This window comes from Ochotona curzoniae, unplaced genomic scaffold (genome assembly GCF_017591425.1).
Source record: "Ochotona curzoniae isolate NIBS_2020 unplaced genomic scaffold, NIBS_Ocur_1.0 scaffold_4701, whole genome shotgun sequence".
In the NCBI taxonomy this organism is placed as follows: Eukaryota; Metazoa; Chordata; class Mammalia; order Lagomorpha; family Ochotonidae; genus Ochotona; species Ochotona curzoniae.
In genome coordinates this window covers 39,907,913-39,928,528 of record NW_024467122.1, presented here as the reverse complement: position 1 = coordinate 39,928,528, position 20,616 = coordinate 39,907,913, and the positions used below count along the sequence as shown (strand labels likewise).

General features: G+C 48.7%; 1 protein-coding gene across 1 annotated transcript in view; it reads right to left on the bottom strand.

Moving 5' to 3' along the window:
* The window catches only part of SLC7A8 (solute carrier family 7 member 8), a 51,869-nt gene that overhangs the window by 8,843 nt on the left and 22,410 nt on the right, over nucleotides 1-20,616 (bottom strand). Inside the window, exons 4-5 of the mRNA XM_040969537.1 lie at nucleotides 2,555-2,680; nucleotides 363-516 (exon numbers count right to left, since the gene is read on the bottom strand). Of these exons, the coding sequence (XP_040825471.1) occupies nucleotides 363-516; nucleotides 2,555-2,680 (280 nt within the window). The remainder of the gene's footprint in view (nucleotides 1-362; nucleotides 517-2,554; nucleotides 2,681-20,616) is intronic.

Genomic DNA, 20,616 nt, shown 5'->3' with positions numbered 1-20,616 from the left:
CTTGGTCCAGGGATTGAATGAGGCAGATCAGGCTGTCAACATGCTCTGCACCTGCTGGGGTCTCTCTGCCCAAAGCTACACAATGTACCCCTCCCTATCTCCGGCCACAGAGACAGGAAACTGGTCAGAGGCCCAGGAGCCTCTCCTATTACATTTCATTCTCCAAGGCTGAGCCATCATCTCCACAGCCTTTCCTGCCTCCCAAGAGGGTGGCTGGGAAATAAACCAACATGTTGGAGCAGAGCACTGCATGGGCAGAATGGGGGTAGGAGAGGAGGAGCAGTGGGTACTATCCCTCCTTGTCAGCCACAGGTGCTGTGGCCTCACTGGGGAGGTGGAAAGACTGTCTTAGTGCCACTCACTTGTAGGGATCCACCAGTTCTTCAGTCACGTAATTGAGAAAGTTCCAGCCCCCATAGGCAAAGGAGCCCTGAAGAAAAGCCAGCGCGATGAGGCCAATGTCAGGTTCTTGGAAGTTCTCAAAGGCGTTCTTTGGCTCCAGCCAGAAGTATTCTCCTGGGGATACAATGGGCAGGAGCTGCTTGTAGGTGTCCCCCAAGTCTGCTGGTCTGGTCTTTCTCACCCCTTCCCCAGCCATGCCAGTCCTTTGTCCTGCTGTATGGAGTAAACCCAGGGCATGGGAGAAAGAGGACCAAAAGGGTCAGGGAGCTAGAGCAAGCCAACCAGCCAGCCATCCGGTTCACTTCCCAAATGCTCATGATGGCTAGGTTTGGGTCAAGATGAAGCTGGGAGGCAGCAACTGGATTATCTGCACCATCACTACTGCCTCTCATGGTCTGCATGAATAGGAATGCTGGAGTTGGCACCTGGAAGCAGATATTGAAGTTACCTAGATACAGAAGGCCTGCTGTCCCTTCAATGCCCCTTTCCTTTCTTTCTTTTTAAGATTTAGTTTATTTATTTAAAAGGCAGAGTTAGAGAAACTTCCCATCCTCTGGTTCACTCCCCGCATATGGCTACAAAGGTCAAGATTGGGCCCAGCGTGGGCTGCGTTGGTGCAGGGGCCAAAGCCCACACTGGGCCATCCTTCTGTGTCTTCTTAAGTGTATTATTAGGGAGCTGGATTGAAAGTGGAGCAGCTGTGAATTAAATTGGTGCCTATATCAGATGCTGGCACTACTGGCAGTGGTTTAACTTGTTATACCATGGTGCTGGCTCTCTGAGTGCTCCTTCTTTAAGAGGCAAAGCAGGGTAAATCAATGGGCTAGGCTTGTTGAGCTTCGGACATGTGGGAGTGCAGTCCCTGGCAGTCTCCTGCCCTTACTCCCTGATCTGTAAGCTTCTATGCATGGTCATGAAGCAAGCCTCAAGAATAACCCTCAAGCACAAGCTACAATGGGTCAAGCTTGTCCTGTTTGCTTTGTCAATACCCAGCTCTCCTATCTCTTTCCAAAGTGTGTGTTTGATCTCCTTTCAGGGCATAGGTTCCTTGAGAACATGATTTTTTTTGTTTTTAAAGTCAAGAGTCTTTGAATTGCCTTCCAAACCCTCAACTCAGTGTTCTATTCTATGCATAGCGGGCCTCCCAAAAGGCTGCTATAAATCAGAGGTGCCTTATGATTTGATCCCTGTAATCTAGTTTTTGGACAGGAAATAAGATTTGAGTGGCCAGGAGCAAGAACCAAGACTGGTTTATGAGGAACTCCTCTAGGTGATTTCCTGGCATCTAAACTATTAGAAAAAACATAGACTGCTAACAGAGTTCATCCAATGATGAAGCCCCTCAGACCCATTACACAGCAGGATCGTGCTTCCTGGGGCCAAGTTCTGCCTCTCACGCTGATTTGGGGCAAGGGGCTGTCATCTCATTTTCTCCATGAGATGCGCGGTGCTCTGGGTCCCATAGAAACCAAATACAGACATGGGCTTGGAAAGAATCAAATCCAGTGCAGAATGTTGGCAGCGGCCCCAGGAATGCAAGGCGCTCTCTGGAAGAGATTATTAGTAATTCTGAAACATGCAAAAAGTCTCCTTTGTAAGATAAGGACAAGAAAGGACAAACGTAGCTAATGCTCCGCCTCTAAGCATCCCATTTGGATGTTGGTTTATGTCCCAGCCACTCCACTGCTGCTTCAGCTCCCTATGAATGTCCTGGGAGAGCGGTGGAGGATGGACTGAAGCTTTGGGCTGTTGCACCCATGTGGGAGGCCAGGAAGAGGCTCCCAGTTTCTAGTTTTCAATCAGCTCAACTCTGGTCATTGAGGCCATTTGGGGAGTAAACCAGCAGATGAAAGATCTCTTTCTTGTAAAAAAAAAAATTCATCTTTCAAATAAAAGGATATATATGTATATATGTATATATAAATAAATATATATATATTTTTTTTGAGATAGGGACAAGAAGAAACTGAAGGCTAAGTGGAATTCCCTGGAGTGAAGGCAACAAGGTGAGGACCCCAAAGGGCCAAGAGGGGAGCTTGGGAAGACCATTGCCCAGAAGGGGGAGGGTTTCCTACCCCTAGCCACCCTGGGGGAACACAACTTATCCTCCCTTTTGACTGAGTGTGGGCAGGGAGCTCCTTGGGACACTCACCTTTACATATCTGCACAACCCCCATGACGATGATCAGGGCCAGGGCTAGGAGCTTCCCGGCTGTGAAGACGTCCTGAACACGGGTGGCCCACCGCACACTGGAACAGTTGACCCATGTGAGCAGCACTGAAATGAGACATCCCAGACATGACCTCAGTGGCCAGCCGAGGCTGCAGATGCCCAGGCCACACTACTGAATTCCAGGGGCTGGGATTAGAACCAGCAAGCCAAAGGTGCTACAGGCTCACTCTGGTGACAGAAAGAAACCTGGATGAGGTAAATGGCTTACAAAAGGTGATTATATGCTCCAAATGAGAGCTTGGCCTGCATGTGGCCTGCCTAGGGCTGTGGGTTGGGAGTAGGCATGGAAGTGCAGACATGGTCCTTAGCAAAGGAGAATTCAGCATCTGATCAGGGCGTGGAAACATACATGGGCTTTGTCTTCAAGGGGATCCTGGATGTCCCTTCCTCCTAAGCCTCATTCTGGGGTGAGAGGTTTAGAGGAATCTTCTGTTACCAAGATACAATCTACAGTGAGTACCATGGCTATTATGTGCACAGTCTCGTAAACTTTGACTAAACCACTCCCACTGTCAATACAGAGAACACGCCCACTGTTCCCCAAAGCTCTCCTATGGCATGCGCTCTTGTACGCAATCTTCTTTCCCCACCTATGGCAACTACTCATCTGATTTCTGTCCCTCTAGTTTTTTTTCCCCCAGAGGGTCATATACTATTTTGGCTTTTGTGTCTGGTTTATCTGAAAGGCAGAGTTAACAGAGAGAGAGAGAGAGAGAGAGAGAGAATGTTTTAACCCTTTGTAGTCCCCAAATGGCCACAGTGGCTAAAGCTGGTTCAGGCAGAAGAAGCCAGGAACTCCACTGGGCTTGCCAGCATGGGGCCAAGGCCCCAAGTACTTGGGCCAGCTTCCACACCTTTCCAAGGCACAACAGCAGGAAGCTGGATTGGAACTGGAGCAGCCAAGACTTGAACTGGCACTCACAGGGAATGCTGGCATTGCGGGCAGCAGCCTCACTATAATACAAAAGTGACCCCTGGTTTCTTTCATTCAACATAATGATTTAAGATCTATTTGCATTGCTGCACATTTTGGCAATCTGCTCCTTGTTACTGTCAGATCAGGTTCCATTATGGGAACGGATTGGTTTGTTTTTCCATTCACTGGCTGCTGGGTCGTTGATCACTCCCAGTTGAAGGCAATTAATTATGTGGATAAAGCTGTTACAACCACAGAGACGTCACTGTATGATTCATCAAGGTTTTTGATTTAGGTTTTAGTTTCTCTTGAGTAACTATCTAGGAATAGGGCTCTGAGTCACATGGCAAATATATATTTGACTTCATAGGGGATTGTTAGGGGGCAGCGATACAACAGCCTGCAGTGCTGGCATCCCATGGAGGGGCCAGTTCGAGTCCTAGCTGTTCCACTTGTGATCATAGTCTCTGTTAATACTACTGTGAAAACAGCAGAGGATGGATGGCCCAAGTGCTTGGGCCTCTGCTCCCATGTATGAGATCCAGAAGAAGTTCTTAGTTCCTGGTTTCAGCCTGGTGCAGCCTTGGCTCTTGCATCCATTTGGGAAGTGAACCAGTGGGTGGAAAATTTCTCTCTGTGTTTCTTCTTCTCTCTCCCTGTCTGTAAATCTATCTTTCAAGTAAAAAAAAAAAAAGGAAGGAAAAAAGAGAGAGAAAGAGAGGAAGAAAAGAAAAGAAAGATTACTAGGGGACAGGTTGTGGTATTGCAAATTAAGCCACTGCCAGTGACAGACACTAGCATCTCATTTTCAATTGCCGGTTTGAGTCCTAACTTCTCTGCTTCTGACCAACTGCCCTGCTAATGCATCTAAAAAAAGCAATGATAGGTGGCCCAAGTGCTTGGGCCCTGCCATTCACATGGAAGACCTGGATGGAGTTCCAAGGTCCTGAGTTTGGCCTGGTTCAGCTCTTGCTGTTGTGGCCATTTGGGGAATGAACTGGTGGTTGAAAGATCTGTCTTTAAAAAAAGTGGGGGTAGGGGGAAGGGCGGTGTGATGGCTCAACTGGCCAAACCTCTACCTGTCAGTGCTGGCATCTCATATGGGTACCAGTTTGTGTTCCAGCTACTCCACTTCCTTACTAGCTCCCTGCTAGTGGCCTGAGAAAGCAGCAGAGGATGGGCCAAGTATTGGAATCCTGCACCCACATGGAAGACCCAGAAAAAGCTCCTGGCTTTGGATTGGCTCAGCTCTGGTCATTGTGGTCATTTGGGGCGTGAACCAAGACAGAAGATCTCTCTCTCTCTGTGTCTCTCTTCCTTCCTGTAAGTCTGCATTTCCAATGGAAAAAAATTATATATTTTTTATTTTATTTTTATTTTTATTTTTTTAAAGATTTATTTTTATTATTTTCTTATTGGAAAGGCGGATATACAGAGAGGAGAGACAGAGAGGAAGATCCTCCGTCCGATGATTCACTCCCCAAGTGAGCGCAACGGCCGATGCTATGCCGATCCGAAGCCAGGAGCCTCGTCCGGGTCTCCCACGTGGGTGCAGGGTCCCAAAGCTTTGGGCCGTCCTCGGCTGCTTTCCCTGGGCCACAGGCAGGGAGCTGGAAGGGAAGTGGGGCCACCGGGATAGAACCGGTGCCCATATGGGATCCCGGGTGTGCAAGGCGAGGACCTTAACCACTGCGCCACTGCGCCACTGCGCCGGGCCCCAAATTATATATATTTTAAAGGCAAGAAACTGCTGTAACTTCTTCCAGAATGGCTTTGCACCCCCACTAGCAGGGAGTGAGATGAGAGTTCCTATTGCTCTGTGTCCTTGCCAACACTTGGCATTGTCAGGTAAAAATATATCTGGTAGTATTTCCATCATGATGTTTATTTCCCTCATGACTAAAGATATTGAGCAAGTCTCCCTGTGTTTGGCCACTCTGGTTCTTTGCTCAGGAGTGGCAGGGCTTACACAGAAATCTCAACGAAGTGACCCTTCCAGGGCTGGTGAGAGCTGAGGCTGAGCATGGGGAGGGAGCGAGCGGTGGATGAAGGGACTCTCTGTTTTACCACTCCTCTATCCTTTCCAGTTTCCTGATGGCTGTGAGATGTTTGGGAATACGTGGGGCCAGGACTCAAAACGCTTCTGGCTTCCCATCTTCAGGCACAGTGACTAGGACCCAAGAGTTCAGAAGGCTCTTCTTACCTCCTGCCCTACCCTGCCAGCCAGGTAGAAGTCCAAGGCTATTTCTGTCTCCTCAAGTCTTCAAGCAGGTGGATGAAGTGACATCAATGCTTGTTCCTTTCAATGTTCTTACCTTCCTAGGATTTCCCAACTGTACTTGGTTCTGAGAACATGTGAGCCAGGTCAGAAGATCCTGACATGACCATCTCCCCTGGAACCTCCCTAGGTGTCCTGTCTCCACCTGGCTAACTGCTCATCTTTCAAGATCCTGTTCCAATGTCACCACTGCTCTGTGAGTTGCTACACTTTTGTCTATTCCTGCCAGGCAAAGTCTCTGCCTTCCCCTGGGACAGCAATCCTACACCACACTGTTGACAGCTCCTTTCCCTACTTCTTTCTTTGCAGCAAAATAAGATGCTTCATTGTTCCTTTCCCCCTAAAGACTAGGACAGGCACTGTGCCCTTTTTGTGTGTGTTGCATCCTAAGCAGATCTCTGATGCTTGCAAAGGATTGGTGCTCAACAAATATTTAGTAAATGAACTAAGAGCATGCCCTCCAATCTCATCTCAATCTAGACACCCCACAGTGCATGCCAATCTCCCTGCTGCTCAGAACTGATATAATCCCCTGTTGATTTAATGGGGCCAAAAGGACAACAGGAGGCTGGATTTCAGGAAGACAAACTCTCACTCCTTGTGGAGAGGCTGTGGTCCAAGATGGTGTCAAGTTAGGAGAATCAGAACATATTGTCAGGGGAAGGATTTTTAGTGCCCAAACGGGGAGAACATGTTGTAAATAACATGAATGTTCCAGATGGACAGAGGCATCTTGGTAAATACACATGGGGTTCATCTTACTCAAGTCAATAAAGGTTTCAGGATCACGTGCCTGGTGACAATCCAACCCACATCACTCTAGCCAGCTGTGTCAACGATCTTTCCCCAGGCTCGACATGATGAGTACAAGGCTGGGCTTCTTCTGTACCCTCAAATTCAAGCAGGCACAAGTAACAGTTGACTAGAGGGTAAAGAAGATTGACTTGTGAAATGAAGAATGAGTGGAAAACAAACCAAATCAAACAAACAAAAGCCCATGTGGCTCCAAGATGGGTAACAATTACAGAATAAGGAACAGGAGATGACAGAGCAGGGCAGACAGGTGACAAGATAGTGCCTGGGCAAATAAGGGCAGAGGAGGGCACCTCAAAGAGATCCTCCTTCCCCCAAGCAGGAGGTGGAATGTGGCCACCTCTAGGTGTGTTGGACTAGGAAGCGACAATTCATCTCTTTGCAAGATAGGCCATGTCCTGGTACAGACAGGTTGTCTCGGTTGAGACATTATAGGTAAGGAACAAAGCTTTGGCAAGGAACCTTGCTGTGTCTTCTGTCCCTGCTGATCTTATCTCTACAACTTCCCCACAACCCAACCCTCGACTAAAATTTAACCTCTCACCTTCACAGCCATCTTGAAGAAAGAAAACTTGTGTAGATGAGGTAAGGCTAGGCAGGCTGCCTGTGACATCTGCTGTGTGTGGGACCACCATGGGGATGCAGATCCCTGGGGTTCACCCCTTTGCCTTGCGGTTATGTGATTACGGATCACGGCAGGTACAGTGGGGGGGAGGGGGGTGATGGTGGAGAGAAAGCTCCCCTCACCACAGGCTGGCTTCCCTCCCAGCTGGCTGAAACCCAAGCCTCCATCTAGAGAGGACAGGTCAGTGAGTAAAGGCGACACTCACAGGTGCCTGCCAAACCCCTTCTCTGATCAGACCTGCGGTTGTCCATCTGCCACCCAACACCTCTTCCTGTGCTCAGCTAGATCCTGAACTCTGCATGTCCTAGACCTGGTGGCCTCAGGAGAGCCACATGTATAGCAGAATGAGCAGCCACTGTCGTTTGAAACACAAGAGTTTCTATCTATCCACTCACCCACCCACCAATCCACCTGTCCATGCATACGTCTATTTGTCCATCTGTCATCCTCCTAGGGCTTATAAGTAGGAGACACTCAGGTCTGTAGAGAAGTTAGAAATAAGTGGTACAGGTGGGTTAAGCTGCTGCTTGGGATACTTGTGTCCCATACTAGAGCACCAGTTTGAGTCCTGGCTACTCTATTTCCAATCTAATTCCTTGTTAAAGTGCCTGGGAAGCAGCAGCTTAAGCAAGTCCTGAGCATCTGCCACCCAAGTAGGAAATCTTGGCTCTTAGGCCTTTGATCTGACCTGGTGCTGGCTACTGCAGTCATTTGGGGAGTCAATCAGCAAATGAAAGCCCTCTTCCTTCCACTCCCACTCTTCCTTTCAAATGAATACATTAACAAAAAGAAAGAAATAGGAAAAAAAAAAGGGGGGGGGGAGAGTGGGGACACAGTTCCTGCCTTCAGGGAGTTAAACACTATCAGGAGGAGGTTTTTTATTTGTTTCTGTTTTTGTTTTTTTAAAGATTTATTTACTTACACTGTAAAGTCAGATATACAGAGAGGAGGGGAGACAGGAAGATCTTCTGTCCACTGATTCACTCCCCAAGTGACCAGATCTGTGCTGATCTAGAGCCAGGAGCCCAGAGCCTCTTTCAGGTCTCCCACGTGGGTGCAGGGTCCCAAAGCTTTTTTTCAACTGCTTCCCAAGGCTACAAACAGGGAGCTGGATGAGAAGCGGGGCTGCTGGGATTAGAACCAGCCCGATGTGTGTAAAGTGAGGATTTTATTTTTTTAAAAGATTTATTTATTTATTGCAAAGTCAGTTGCTAGGCTACCGTGCTGGGCCCAATGAATAACTTTCGAAATGACCACAAATTTAAGTGGTGACAGCAGAGCCACTCATGGGAGCTGGCTGGTGGGCAGCCATTAGCAGCCCCTAAGTCTGCCTGGGGAGATCAGAGACGGCTTCCTGCAGGAAGAGAGCCCAGCCACAGGGAGAGGTGCCTGGACGAAATCAGAAGGCAAGGTCTCTGGTTCTTACACACTGTAGTGAAAGCACAAGAGTGCTGCAGCTGCTGCACGGCCCCGGTAGAATTGTGGCCTTACTGCATTTCTTGGTCATTTTCTACCTTCTGTCTTTTGTTTCCTAGGTTTCTGGATAAGGAGTCAATCAAGATGAGACTCAAAGAAGACACAATTGCTTTCTTAACCTCAAAGAACTCAAGATTGCAGGAGACATGCAAAGAATGACTCAGGCATGTGCCAGTGTGGTGGCTCAACATGCTAATCCTCCACCCTGGCCTGTGTCTCAGCCGCTCCACTTCCCATCCAGCTCTCTGCTTATGGCCTGGAAAAGCAGTAGAAGATGGCCCAAAGTTCTGGGCCCCTGTACCACATGGGAGATCTGGAAGAAGCTCCTGGCTTCACGTCAGCTATCTGGGGAGTAAGCCAGCAAGTGAAAGATCTTTCTCCCTGTCTTTCATTCATTCTCTCTGTAAATTTGCCTTTTCAATTAAAAAAAAAAAAAAAAAAAAGAAGAGCAGGCAGGAAAGGAAAATATCAGACCAGCAAACTGGTGACTTTTTTGGATGCAGCCCAGGGCCGCTCACAGCTAAGTAGCAGAGCAGCAGAGACGGGTTCTGTACTTCCTCTCCATGCCAACCTGGACCATGTTAGCCCAGCAGAGAGCTGGATAAGTCCTGCTTCTGCAGAGCTAGCAGCTCAGCACCCCCACACCAAGAGGCCTGCCCTTCAGACTTTGATCCACAGCATCGCAGGAAGCCTGTCCTTGCCTTCCTCCCTGGGACAATGACAGTGGCACTCACGGGGTCTTGGAAAGGTGGACTCCCGGCCCTCCCGGGAGTGCCAGCATCCCAGTCTCTGCACTTGGTGACTGTGCTAAAGGCACCATGCAGGCACCATTAGGTTTGTGATCCAGGGATGGGCAGATTAGGCTGGGTTATCACAGAGACCCATGATCTCTGTACAAGTGGGAGATTGGAGCAGCCCAAGGAGCGAGACAGAGGTTAGGGAGCAAGAGGACTTAGGCAACTACTATTGGCTTGGAACACAGAAAAAGCATTCAGGCAGAGACTGCCAGAGGCTAGAAAAAACAAGGAACCCATTCCTGCACCTGAGTGCTGACCTACAGAATGCAAAAACAAGTGCAGTGTGAAGCCACTCAATCTGCAGTTATCTGATATAGTATCAAGAGAAACCAAAATAGGGACAGGTAGAAGGACCAGAGAGCAGGGGCACACCCTGAAAGAGAACAGTCTAGAAAGCACAGTCAGGAAACACATACTTAGACCCCAAAGAGGGGTGGGGACACCAGGAGGAAAGCGGAGGGCCCCCCAGGAGGTGGGGAGCAAAGGCAAGGTCACCTGAGGGCTAAGCGAGCCGGTCACTTCCCCACCCCATGGCAGCGGCCCAACTCCAGCAGGGCTCCTGCAACAAGTGGATACCACCTCCTCGGCCTCCCCCTGGCTATCCCGCACGGTCACAAACAGCCTTGCCCTTCCTAGCACCAGTGTGCTTTTCCCGTCTTCCCTACTGAGAGAACTTCATCCCAACATCCACAGTCGCAGGGTACAGAAAGGGCCTTTCCTGTGTTACCACGTAGGCATGGACAACACCAAGCACACTATGGCAGGGCTCACTGTGTGATTTCTCTAGCCTGAATCAACCCATCCTGATTCAGTAAATGGTGAGGTATGTGAGGTGTAAGGGACAACACAGGAAAGAATAGGATGTGGCTGGTGTGGTGGCTCAACTGGCTAATCCTACACTTCCAAACCCGGCACCCAAATGGGTGCCTGTTTGTGTCCTGGCTGCTCCACTTCCCATCCAGCTCCCTGCCTGTGGCCTTGGAAAGCAGTAGAGGATGTCCCAAAGTCTTGGGACCTTGTACCCTCATGAGAGACCCAGAAGCTCTTGGCTTTGGATTGGCTCAGCTCTAGCTGTTGTCATTTGAGGGGTGAATTAGCAAATGGAACCTCTTTCTTTCTTGCCTTCTCTGTAAATCTACCTTTCACGTTGGGTCTCCCAGGAGTGGCCCATAGGCCTGCTTTGAGAGGTTGGCTTCCCTTTAACATCTACAGAACCAGGCCTGCCCTCCTCCTGGGATTCCTGGGATAAGTGAAAACACACGGTAGAAATGGGAGGGGAAGGGTGCAGATGGTGGAGAAGGCAGGGAGAGTGGATCTGGGAGACCAGGAGAGGAAGAAGAGGGAGAGTCCCACAGCCACATGACAATCAGCAGAACAGAGAAGGCCAGGGCCACTGACCAGAAAGATGGAATGTACCGAGCAGACAGGCCCAGAAACAGGAAGCAGTGACGCCACTTTGAAGAAATCAGAACAGCCTGTTCCTCCTCTGAACTTCAAAATAAGCGCCTGGCCGGCATGCAGCGCGGTCCTGGCAAACAGCCGAGGTTTCACCTGGGGCTCACTTGCTTGGGGCGGGACGGGGTGGGTGGGGTGGCATGGGGGCAGCCAGCTCCCTTAGTCACGCCCTGGGAGTGGCCCTGTGGTGCCCAGGCTGCTGCAACCCGCGGGGGTGTGTGGTGACACTGGGCTCAGCCATTGGCTGGGCCTCGCTCCCGGGCCGCCTCCCCGCTCGCGCGTGGCAGCCACTAAGCACGTGTTTCTAATTGTGGAAAAGCTGGCTGGGTTCAGCTGGTCTAACTGCAATCGTTCTGTGATCTACAAGGTAAGCAGTCGCGGCAGCCAGCAGGCCCGGATGGGTAAAAAAAAAAAAACCAAAACCATAGTCTTTTTTTGCGGTCTGCATGCCACCCGAGGCTTTGGGGGAGGTTTCACTTCTGCCCGAGGCATGCTGTCCACTGTGAGACCTCGGGGTAGCCTTCGGGAAGCAGGGTAAGAGTGGGGTGACCCTTCTAGAAACCTTCCCCGTTTCCCTCCTCCTACCCAAGATAGGCATCCGGGGAATTAAAACAAAGGTTTGTAGTATTGTATCTGTCCTATGACTCAGCGGGGTAAAATTATATGGATAAACAGCTGGACCCGTGAAAGGCAAATAAACATCAAAACAGTAACCATGAAAAAAAAAATATCAAAGTGGCCCTTCCTTGGACATGCAGCTTTGATCCCGGCTTCTGGGAAGCACACAATTGCTTTAGAACTTGATCTTCCCATTAACATTTTTGTCTGTTGCAGCCCTTTTCATCTCAGGGCAGCGACACCACCGACTCAGAAATCTCAGAGCCTCTCTCAGGAGGGGCATGGCTCCTGCCAGGGCAAAGCCCAGCGGGAGGAGTGGGTGGGGGCAGAGGAGCTATGGAACCTGGGGAGCTCCTGAATTCCCTAGCGTCTCCTCCAGTTCCAGCTAAACTCCCACCCAGGCTGCCCTCGCCCTACCCCTTCCTTCTTGCCCTGTCCCCTCAGGTGCCAGCTGCTGGACCTGGCATTTCTGCTGAATCACCACCCATGGCTGAGTTCAGCCAAGAAGCCCGAAGTCCCAGCTCAGCGTTTTCCAAAAGCTGAGTAGTTCTCTTTTCAGCGGGAGCACATGGTTCTGAGCTGGGTGGAGCAGGGGAGGAGAGCGGAACTCTGTCACCCTGCAAACAAGCCAGGGGTGACCTGGCTGACATGCTATGTGACCTCAGGGAGCCTGTTTTTCATCCTATTCATTAATTTTCCAGCCTGGGCCAGAAAGATGCTCAATATCTCAGACCCTGATGGCCAGAGCTGCTTCTCCCAAGACACAAGCCAGGTGGATGGCAGTAAGCTGTTGGATGTACCTGTCTTGGAGGGGGTGGGAACAAGAGTGGGACCTGGGAGATCTGATTGGTCTGTGGGACTGGTTGGCTGTGGGATCTGTTAGTGTTTACCAAGGTCTAGAAATCTGGTGTAGAGTTCCCCAAATGGTTAAGTTATACCCCACTTTTTTTTAATTGAAAAGTCAAATATATAGAAAGAAGGAGACAGAGAAAGATCTTCCATTCGCTGATTCACTCCCCAAGGGACTGTAATGACCGAAGTTAAGCTGATTCGAAGCTATAAGCCAGGAGCTTCTTCCAGGTCTTCCATGTGGGTGCAGGGTCCCAAGGCTTTGGGCCATCCTCAATTGCTTTCCCAGGACACAAGCAGGGAGCTGTATAGGAAGTGGGCTGCTGGGACAAAAACCAGTGCCCATATGGGATCCCGGCGCACGTAAGGCGAGGACTTTAGCCACTATGTTATCACACAGAGCTCTAAAACCCACTGCTGATGGTTATAACCCACTTTCCAGTACTTCTAGGTTTCCCTCCCACAAGTCTCCTAGTTTTGTGCTCTGGGGTATGTGATGTAAATGTTTGTTGGCTTTTGAAGCCAGCTCTATGGGCTGAGACAGCATATTAACTCGCTGTCTGAAGAGCCACTGGCATACCACATGGGCATTAATTCAAGTCTTGGATGTCTTACTTCTGAACCAGCTCCCTGCTAATGCTCCTGGGAAAGCAGCGGAGCATGGCTTAAGTACTTGAGCCCCGCATGCATGTGGCAGAGAGCTCAGCAATGGAGCTCGTGGTTTGAGCCTGGCCCAATCCTGTTTCAGCCATCTGAACCAGCCGATGAGAGATTTTCTTTCTTCCTGTACAACTGTGTTGTTGCTAACTCTTAAAAGCTCACCAGATGCAACGAATGGGTGACTATCTACCCAGGGGCTGGCTCCCCTGGGAAAAAACAAGTGACCCTTTCAAGTCAGCAACAAAGTGCCCGCCCAAGGAGAATGTGAGCTGCTGGGCTGGTTCAAGAAAGTAAACAAGCTGCTGGCATAACCTGGTGGAAGCTGAACTTCAGGAAAGCTTCCTGCTTTAGGGAACCTTGATCCCACACACTATTCCCTCAGGATGTGGCTGTGAGGGTTCACCCTTTGAAGACACGACTCCAGGTTGACAGTAAAAGCGGGAGACCAGCAGAGGTCCCGGGGAAGTCGGGAGGGAGCAGGAACTGAAGCTTGTTGAAGCTTCTCAGTTTGCCAGAGGGAGGCAAGAAGTTGGCTTGTGGCACAGCCAGTTAAGTCGCCACATCTCTTCTGGGTGCCACCATGTACCAACCAGCTCCCTGCTAATACACCTCGGAAGGCAAGAGAAGATGTGCCAGGTGCGAAGGCCCCTGCCACCCATGTGGGAGAGCAACATGAAGTTCCAGACTCCTGGCTTTGACTAAGTCCAACCCAAGCCTTTGGAAGTAAAACAGAGGATGAAAGATGCCTGTGTTTCCCTCTCTCTCTGTAACTCTGCCTTTCAAATAAATAAATCTTAAAGCACATACACACACCACCACTGCCAACAGCAACAACCTGGTCCGAGAACAGTTAGGATTTCAAACCAGAAGTGTCCAACACAAGTGCATCACTAGGAAGGAAGATGTCTGGAAAATGCTTGAATTCTCTATGGTGTTCACAGCTGCTTATTATGCCACAGAAACTAGAAACCGTGGTACCACTAGCTGTGCTGCTTATTGGCAATCAAGTTGGAATGCTTATTACTGAAATGTAAAATGAGGGTAACAGAGATAAGCTTTGTACCCAGTACCCAAGGGATTTTAGGCATCGAAGGAAAATGAGTGGACATTTATTCTGCCATTACAGACATGAAGTTCAAAATCACTTGGGGAGTGAACCAGCAGATGGAAGATCTTTTTCTCTGTTTCTCCTCTCTGTAAATCTGACTTTCCGATAAAAATAAAAATTTTTAAAAAATGTATATTTCTTATTTGTTATTTATTTGAACGACAGAGTGATTTCCCATCTGTCCGTTCATTTTTTAAATGCCAATGTTCAAGGACACAAGGAGGAGCCAAGCATGCAATCTGGGTCTCCAATTTGAGCTATCACTTGTTGCCTCCCATCATGCACATTAGCAGGAAGCTGGAATAGAGAGTGCAGATGGGACTGAAACCCAGGCTCCTGATATGGGATGGAGGTATCCCAAGTGGCAACTTTAGCACTGTGCCACTGATTTAGGAAGAATGGCAAACACAGAAGAGCCAAGTCAATCAGTCTGAAGTACACCAATGAGATGTAGAAAGATGACCAGGGGGAAGGGAGCTTTCCTCATGATGTCATATAGTGAGCAAAGCTTCTGATTACAGCACTAGAATCCCATATGGATGCCTGCTCAAGTGCCAGCTGCTCCACTTCTGATCCAACTCCTTGCTAATATGCCTGGGAAATCAGCAGGGGACAGACCCAACTGCTAGACCCATGTTGGAGACCCAGAAGCTCTGGGCTCCTGGCTTCAGCCTGCCCCAGTCCTGGCTGTTACAGCCATGAGCAGTGAATCAGTGAATAGAAGATCTCTCCGTCTTTCTAACTGTGCCCTCCAAATTTTATTCATTGGAAAGGCAGATTTACAGAGAGAAGGAGAAACAGAAAGATCTTCTGTCTGCTGATTCACTCCCCAAGTGGCTACAATGGCTGGAGCTGAGCTGACCAAAGCCAGGAGCCAGGAACTTCCTCTGGGTCTCCCACGTGGGTGCAGGATCCCAAGGCCTAGGGCCATCCTCGACTGCTTTCCCAAGCCACAAACAGGGAGCTGAATGGGAAGTGGAGTAGCTGGAAAATGAACTAGCACTCATATGGGATCGCGGGGCATACATGGCGAGGACTTTAGCCACCAGGCTACTGCGTCAGGCCTCATTCTTGACTCTTTGAACCTTAATCACCAAGTTCTGCCAACTCTACCTCCTAAATGCCATGTAGTATCTATTTTTCTACTCTGCCTCTGCCCCATACACAGTTCACATCATTGTTCCTGCCCTGGGTTCTTGCACTGTCATCAGTTTTCTTGCCTCTGATCTTCTTTCTTTGCCAAGCTATCCTCGACCCTTGCACCATGATGATTCTTCTAAAATAAATATGCTAATGTAACTCCTTTGCTTATAACCCTGCAGTGTTTGTTGCCTTCCTCCGGTTCTCAGAGCAAAGCCCAGTTGTCTTCAACACCGACCAGAAAGGCCCTTCATGATATGGACACTGCTTCTCTCCCTGCTTCCTCCCTTGCAGTCCAAGCCATGCTACCCTAAACCTGTAACTTCCCCCAGGGTCATGCTCTTTCTTGTCCTCCATACCTTGGCATTTGTTAATCCTTCCTGCAAGAGCATTGTCCCCACTGCATCCTACTCCTCCCTTTTCTTCAAGTAGGTCATTGCTTGGCTGTTTCCAGCTGATTTTATTTTATTAGCCTCCACTTACAATTTTCTTGCACTTCAGTCCACTCCCATCATTTTTCTTACACCTAGACCCTTAGTGTTGCTTTCCCAGGGAACTCACTATGAACTGTGAGTCCTTCAGTACAGGAACTTGTCTCTCCAGTTCTAGCACAGCGCCTGGAGCAGAGCAGACACTCCAATATTTGAAAGTGCCTGGAGATAATAAATGTCCTGTGTCCCCTGTGGGACTGTAGCCAACACCGTAGATTCAGCAAATAGGAGGGTGCCTCAAAAAGTTCACGGAAAAATGGGAGGTAGAAGATAGTTTTATGTTGGCACCATAATGTTTTGAAATCCAATTTTTTCCTAATACACTTTTCCATGAACTTCTTGAAGACTCCTGGTAGTTAAGAGAGAAGTTATAATTAATTTGCTGCTACTGTTTGGAATCCAAATGAGGGCTTGTTGGTTCACTGTTCTGGCCCCTGTGCCAAGGACAGGATCTACCTCTTCCTGGCTCTTGATAAATGTTGGTCGGATGAGCAAAGTTTGTCGAAATTCTCAGCTATCTGTCATTTTTTTCCCCAAGGGTGCCAGTCCCTTTCTGAGTAACACTGCTCAGCACCCCTCAGGACCCCAGAGAGGAAGTGGAGGACAGAGAGAACTGTCTCCCAGCTCCGCACAGACACTGGAGGCACACTGTAACATATTTCATTTTGATTTGTAGGCAAACCGGATAGAACCAGATAGCTCCTCCTGAGTAGTCAATCCATTAGCATGACCAGCTGATTCTACTCCTAAATCTTTCTTGTTTCTGTCACCATTCCATCCTTGTTATTTCTTTCTAGTTCAGGTCATCACCTCTCTGGCCTGGACACATACTTGTTTGTCACCTCGCTTCAAGTTTCAATGTTTCCTTCACTCAAATGTGAATCTAATCATGTTACTCCTCGGCCTGCTATCCTTCTGTGGTCCCTGTTCCTTGGATAACATCTGCTCTTTTCCGCATGATATACGGGATCCTGAGATCTGCTTCCTGCCCACCTGTTCAGCCTCACTTCTACTCAAGTACTTATTTTTCTTGAACCTGTCCTTACACTTGATCCTAAGACTAGCCTGAGACCTAATCTCTACCTGACCTTCTTACTTTATACTCATGTAGCACCTTCTTACTTACCTTAAGATTTAGCCCAGGGCCTGACACAGTGGCCTAGTGGCTTAAGTCCTCACCTTGAACCCATCAGGATCCCATATGGGCACCGATTCTAATCCCGGCAGCCCTACTTCCCACTCAGCTCCCTGCCTGTGGCCTGGGAAAGCAGTCGAGGACGGCCCAAAGCCTTGGGACCCTGCACCATGTGGGAGACCCAGAAGAGGATCTGGGCTCCTGGCTTCGGTTCGGCACAGCACCGGCCATTGTGGTCACTTGGGGAGTAAATCATCGGATGGAAGATCTTGCTCTCTGTCTCTCTTCCTCTCTGTATATCTGACTTTGTGATAAAAATAAATAAATCTTAAAAAAAAAAAAAAAGATATAGCCCAATCTGGGAGCCATTCCATTTCTAGCACTCTCTTACCAACTTCCAAGCACCTTTCTCTGTATTGGACAGACTTTCTCTATCACATTGTCCTGTAATTATCTGTGCAGCAATGTCTCATCACCACTCAAAGTAGGAGCCAAACAGGGTAACTAACTGATGCATTTTCTAGTTTCTTTCCTTTTCCCAAGAACCATTCCCAGAATGGTTTTCGTTTTAGGACATCATAAAAATGAAGAATGAGATTTTTAGCCTGAATAAAACTCAAGAGATGTTCAGTGCATGTAGAGTTTAATGCTGGTTAGCTAGAGGAAGCACAGAGAAAAGAGAGGTCAAAATCTTGACCAGATTGTATTTTCCGAATTCCTACAGGTAAGGCTGCTCAGACGCCAAAAGAGTTCTTTGGGGGAAGAACAAGAGGACAGGCAATACTGTTCAGGTATTTGGGGCAACAGGCTTAGTACTTGGGGATGGGAAGTTTGCAGCTAGAGAATATGAAGGCTGGCACGGTGCAGGGGTGTGCAGTGGAGGAGGAAATGAACAAAGAGGAGGAGATTTAAATACTAGAGAAGGGTGCCGAAGCCTTTACTGGTAAAAGGATTCATTTGCAAGAAACTTACAAAATAACATGCAACCTTAGGCTTCAGGCAGTGGCACAGTTTCTGCAGAGGGATTGCAAAACCACTGGGATCAGAAGGTATAGGTGAAGCACTTTGCCTTCCAAATAACTCAGGGAAGAAGGAGAAGGAGAAATATGAAGCTCTGGAAAAGTAGCCTCTTAGGAATCTCAGCAGAAAGATAGAAAACAAGATAATAAGCATTTTTTCCTTTGTGAAATGCGCTGCAGGGTACTCCTTTCTGTTGAGGGGTGAGGAGAAAGAAGGAACTTCTGGGAGGCAAGATCTTCAGAGAGAATGTGCTACCGAGATGAGAGATGTGACCCCAGCCCCAAAAGAGGAGCAGGCCTGGAGTGATCTCAGCTAAAGGTGGCTCTGTCCCTAGGGGAAGGAAGGCAGGACAGACAGACCCCAATGGAAAATCCAAGTTAGGGACAAGACACAAAGATAAATAAATGTAAGAAAGGATATTCCCCCACCCTCCAGGCACGTACTTGGTGCTAGGTGTCACCATGGCCACTCTGGGTAGCACAGGTGTTTTAAGTAAAAATGACAGGAAAAGTCTTTGTGTTAGACACAGCTTGGCTCTGGTCCCCACCAGACCGAACTAAAAGTCAAAATGGTGTCACTCAAGCTAAAGTTTCGGGTCACCAAACTGAAACTAGACCTTTGATCTGACCCGTCAGGCAGGATTAGAGAGATAACGGCCACATTTCTCAAATACTCAATGGGACATTGCTTTAATCCCCAGAACAAAAAAGAAGTAACAGAGGTTGGCTAACTAGCTATCTTCATTTCATTCTGTCCCTGCCTCCCCATTCCCCCACCCCACCTCCACCTCAGGCCAGGGAAAGTAACTGAAACAATCAATGCTTTTTTGCATTGTTTCTGCTTTCTCCGAGATCTTCTTTATCTAAACAAACAGAAAACCTACAACAAACAATCTCAACTTGGGTCCTTGGAGCACTCACCCTATTTTCTGAAATGTTGCTGACTTTTAGAACTGAAAGTAAGGCCAATTAAGATCTTCAAAGGTTTGCAACTTTGTTTTCTGACACCATAAAGGTTCAACTGCATGATACAAGGGCAAGTTACAGAAACAACCTGTTCATGTGTATGTGCTGATCTACCCAGATGTGTGCATGAATATCTACCTGTCAATGTGTATGGTGAGCTACTCAGACCCACACCTTGATGCCTTCTATTTAGGCACCCAACCGCTATTTCTGCAGCACTACTGAGCTCCTTTGTGCCCCCCGTGAATCTCTGACATGAGTCACACAGCCTTTGCTTCTGAGATAACAATAACCAAAAAGAAAACAGAAAGGTATGAATACCCTGGTTCTGATGAGGCCCAGTCTCCTCTGTCTTCCCTCCTTCCCTCTCATCCTCCCACACTTGCCCTGAAGAAAGGAAAAAGGCCTTTCCTTTAATTAAAATGTAAAATATTTTCTCTACTGCCTGGAAGCCAGGGATATTCTGCTGACTCAGCAGTGAATAATCGGCTTTGACCTAAATCATAGAAGAAATCCAAAGGGTCGGCTGCAGTTGCATAAGCGTGCTCCAAATCTGTAGTTCCTTCTGGCTCTCCCTCTCCTTCCTCTCCTCTCCTCCACCCCCTCCAGGCTCCCGAGCAGGCAAGCCAGTTACAGCAGGTTCTTTTTGCCTTTCCACCCCCACCATCTGGCTCATCCCAACTTCATTTTTTCATCAGATCTCTTCCAAACACGGCCCCACCACAGAACCAGACTTGACCTCATCTCCTCCCCTCTCACAGCAAACCCTAGCCAGGGCCTTGGCTACAGCCACTCTCCCTGCTGGGCTTCATGCCCTGTCCTCCGGCAGCGCCTGGCATTACACACCGGTGACCTCCCCGCAGAGGGTGGTGGCCTTTCCCCAAAGCTTTGCACAGCTCAGCGGACGTGCCAAAATGAGACAACAGAAAGCTGAGTTTCCTATGTAGGGACCTTCAGGCTGTACCCACGCTCTCTCCCGCTTCTCTCCAGAGGATGGCTAGGCTGGCATGCCCGGCACCTGCTAAGAAGATGGAGTGGGTAGGATGGTGGTGGTGGGTGGGTGCTAAAATAATGGATGCCAGCACTTCATGAAAGACAGCTATCCACCAAATCTTTTACTGACTACATTAAGACAATTTCAGGGCCTGTAGTGTCTAAAAAAAAAAAAAAAAAATTCAACAAACCAGACTCAAAGCAGTTGGGAGGGAGTGTCTGGCTTAACGAAGAGGCGAGAGGAAGTGTGTGTATGTTGGGGGGGGGTTGCATTTCCCTGTAGGTGTGCACCCTGCAGGGACACTACCCAGGGAGAGTGAAGGAGCTGTTCTCCAAATCCGCTTGGCAATAAAAAGGTTTCAGAAGATTTTTCTGCTTCTGCCTGTGGGAAATTCTTGAACACAGATTTCAAGGACACTGAAAAATTCCTGTCTGGGGGTGGCTCTGACGGCTGCTAAGCTGAAGCCGGCTTCCTGGCGCTTTATCTCGGAGACAGCCCAGGCCTGACACTTTATGGAACCTTTGATGGCCAGAAAAGCAGAGGGCAGAATTGTGTGTGTGTGTGTGTGTGTGTGTTTTCATGGGTCTTGGTGCTAGGTGGTTGGTGCTGAGTGATGGGATATTAGGCTGCAGAGGGGCTGT